Below are 3,651 nucleotides of genomic sequence, written 5' to 3' on the forward strand. Positions count from 1 at the left end.
TGCCATGTTCTGACGGGCATTCGAACAACGTAGTTCGCTCTCAGAATTACGTACATGAATTAATCCGTTCATAGGACACTATTCTTAATTCATGTCATCAGAGTTTTTTATTTCAAACTTTTGGTTTCTTGTTTTACACAAAAATTGTAACATATTCACGTGAATCACACATGGATCTAAATAGAAAAAATAATTATCTTTCTCCTGACTATAGTATGAACCCATATCTATTTACTTTTAATTCATGTTTTCCATTTTTTCTGAAAATATTGTGGTTTTAAATATATTTTCGAATTTTCTCAATTCTAATGTCACATACATATGTATATGTAAATAAAAAATTGGAGAATTTTTGTTTGGGTTTCTCCACATTTGTTTCTCGTTTTGTACGCAAATTAGAACAAATGGGAAAGAAATGCATATTGCATTATGTATATTACAAAATTTACTTCCTTCTACATATATAAAAACTATAAAATTTTTTACTTTTCATTCATCATTTTCAATTTTACTGAAAAAGTTTGAAAATTTTATAAATATTTTCATGCTGTCAAAATTAATTTATTTTCGATAAATTCTCTCATTTGTTAGGGATGGGACAAAATTCTTGATTATTCAGAGACTGATTCGAATTGAACAACGTACAAAAGTCGGTGTTAGCTCAGACAATTTTGTATGGGGAACTATGTAATTACTTCATAATTAGGGGTCGAACAACGAATGAGAGAGCGAACGACGCTCCTCTGTACATGGCATTAATATTCATTAATATTTGGCTTAATTTTATATTTTGGATATCATTGAGTACAAAATGTTCCTAACATAATTTGACCAAGCTTCCCAAAAGCCTCCACATTATACAATTCTTTGGGGATTTGGGCATGTTTTTTTAGCCTAATCAGCTGTAGTTCGTTGTTTGGTTATTTTATTTGGTAGCAAAATAAATTAATTATCAATATTGGCCCACTTTTGTGAGGTAGCCCCCATATGCAATTGAGTACAAAATATTATTACAAAAATTATCAATAAAAATTATCACCAAAAGTAATATATCTTCATTTCCATTGTAGTAGCTGCAATATGTCATTCCGGTATATTGGGGGGTATGAAACATTTTTGCAAAAAAATCTCTATTTAGGTCCAAGTTTTGATATAGCTCCTACATACTGGTCCCGCCCCATTTTCGGTATTCTGAATAAAAACCTAATTTTTTCATAGAGTTGGCTATAAGGCATAACAGATTCCTGTGAATAAATAAAATCATCCCAGAAATTATGCTTAACGTTTTAGAAATACGCCATAATTACCTGAATAGGTAACATCATAAGACTCATGAGACCCATTGTTGTTAAATATTACTGGTTTTTCATTAATTGTTATCTTTCCAGTTGTGCTTAATGATAGATTTTAGCAAAAAAAAATCTTGTATATTAGTTTTCTCTGTGATACACATTTTTTGTGTCGGATATATGCGAGGTGCTCTGTTTATAAGTTCAAAAATATTGACAAATGATTAGGCATATAACCACTATGAAATGGTACCAACTGATTTGGTACTTTAAAGAAAAACTTGTTCCTATGGAACTATTATTATTATTTTTAAGCAAATTCCCTGAATTGACACGATCTCCATTCAGAATGTCTTTTGATTTTACATCCTAGCATTTGCCCCAACATTTACGTGTATTCTATTGAAAACGTGTACATACAATGATCGCGTGTAAATTCAATGATATACTTTTCAATTTGTTAGGTATTCTCACATAAAATAGTTTCAATACAATGTCAATCCAATTGAAAAAAATAATAAAATATTTTGAAAAATTTTCAATAATTGACAAATGTAGTCTTAAAGGAATGATACGCGGCCAATATTCGCCCAAAATATCTCAAAATAACATGTAAGACGTGGTGCAGTCAAAATAGTTCGATACTAAATTCGTGGAAATGCAAATATGCTTCATATTTTTTTTTTTGCAAATTTTTCGCGATTTTTAAAATTTTCTTACCTTTTAAACCTTCCCTGAAGCTCCACGAACATTTCAAGACTAAGATAAGACAAATCCATTCAGCCGTTCTCGAGTTTTAGCGACACTAACGAACAGCAATTCATTTTTATATATAGAGATAGTCCGGCACCATCTGGGTATGTCACCCGAGGACCAACGCAGACATTATAACCTACGCAGAAGACCATGGAAACCAAGGATAGGAGATTTGGTTTTGGTGAGGCAGCACCCGTTGTCGAAAGCGGTGGAAAGTTTTGCAGCGAAGTTGGCACCAAAGTATGATGGTCCATACCAAAGTCCTCAGTTTTCCTTCGCCCGTAATAGTTCGCGTTCGGGATTCGCGTGCTCATGCCTGTCGTAACGCGCATCTGAGTGAACTTAAGTCATTTGTAGCTACTAACCGGGACTCGTTCCAAAAGTAAATTTTGTCTTTCAGCTTTTCCATTGTAATCCCTTTTTTTCTTTTCATTTTTTCGTAGCCTGGGGATATTGGCCACCGCACTGTACCGCCAGCTGGAATGGCATGTACCACGGGTATATCTCAGAGCGATAAAACCCCGAGAGGTCGATGTGACAACAGGGGTGGTCCGGCGGTGTTGGGTGACCGTGGAGAGGCTGACGTCGGAAGAGATGGCGGTGTACATGACCCGACCATGCAGAGTGGTGCTGACCCAGAGCGATGGGATACCACGGGTTCGGAAGCCCTACTGCCCGATCACTTCACCAATATCGGAGCAGACGTGATCGTTCCTAGCTCCGACGAAGAGGTCATAACGCTGTCGAGCGACGACAGCGAGCCCCGAACAACGCCGAGACGTACGCAGGGTACCCCAAGCTGCCCTACCCCTAACATCTCCCCGGAAGCTGTGGGGCCGCGTTTTATGGAGGAACCGCTGGTCATGACCGACAGCGCGTCGTCGTCAGAGGCGGACGAAAATATGGCCAACGCCTGGCTTTCGCTGACCCTTGGGCGCGGGGACAGAGATCTCCCATATATGTCAGCTCGACGGCTTCGTCCTCGACATCATCGTCGACGTCATCCTCCTCCTCGACGTCATCCCCAGCCTCGACATCATCATCCGCCTCGACGTCTCCTTCATCCCTGCGATCACCCTCCTCGGTGATCTCATTTGACACGTCTTCCCTGGAGTCGTATCAGGGTGATGCTCCACCAAGAAGCAACAATTTGAATTTTTTTTGTTAATTTGAATTTTTTGTTATTTTGAATTTTTTTGTTACTTTTATTTATATATATATATATATATATATTCTTTTTTTTAATTATATTTTTTTATTGAATTGAATTTTGTTCCTTGGTAATAATAATAATTATAAATATAAGAATTAAGATCGCTAAAGTATTTTAATGCATAAGTTGGGACAAGAATAGAGAAGTACAGTTGTGTCCGAAATGCTTAGTTGAAAGTAAGTTATAATGAGGATGTAAACATGGTCCTGTTAACCTTGACACTATGTTCGTAAACAAGTTCCCGTTAGCAGAGAGACCACGTGGTCGGCGAGGCGGCAGAGGTTCGACGTCGGGAAGGCGACTGGAAGCTTCCTGGAATTCGCGACCGAGTGTAGAAAAGGGAGAGCCAAGCCGCGCTCGAGATTAGTCGGTGCAGAGCGGCCAAACAAGCAG

At 37.8% G+C, this 3,651-nt stretch overlaps 1 protein-coding gene across 1 annotated transcript; it reads left to right on the top strand.

Annotated features, from left to right (window-relative positions):
• Window positions 1-2,195: 2,195 nt before the first annotated feature.
• LOC133327152 (uncharacterized) lies at window positions 2,196-3,169 on the top strand (the record flags this gene model as incomplete). The annotated part of the gene is made up of 3 exons (XM_061535718.1): window positions 2,196-2,285; window positions 2,489-2,935; window positions 2,992-3,169. Coding segments are annotated over exons 1-3 (715 nt in total), but the record flags the coding sequence as incomplete, so codon positions are not given.
• Window positions 3,170-3,651: the final 482 nt, after the last annotated feature.

The sequence above is a fragment of the Musca vetustissima genome, unplaced genomic scaffold, assembly GCF_032173495.1.
Source record: "Musca vetustissima isolate MV318-11 ecotype Yass unplaced genomic scaffold, APGP_CSIRO_Mvet_v1 utg6185, whole genome shotgun sequence".
Taxonomy (NCBI): domain Eukaryota; kingdom Metazoa; phylum Arthropoda; class Insecta; order Diptera; family Muscidae; genus Musca; species Musca vetustissima.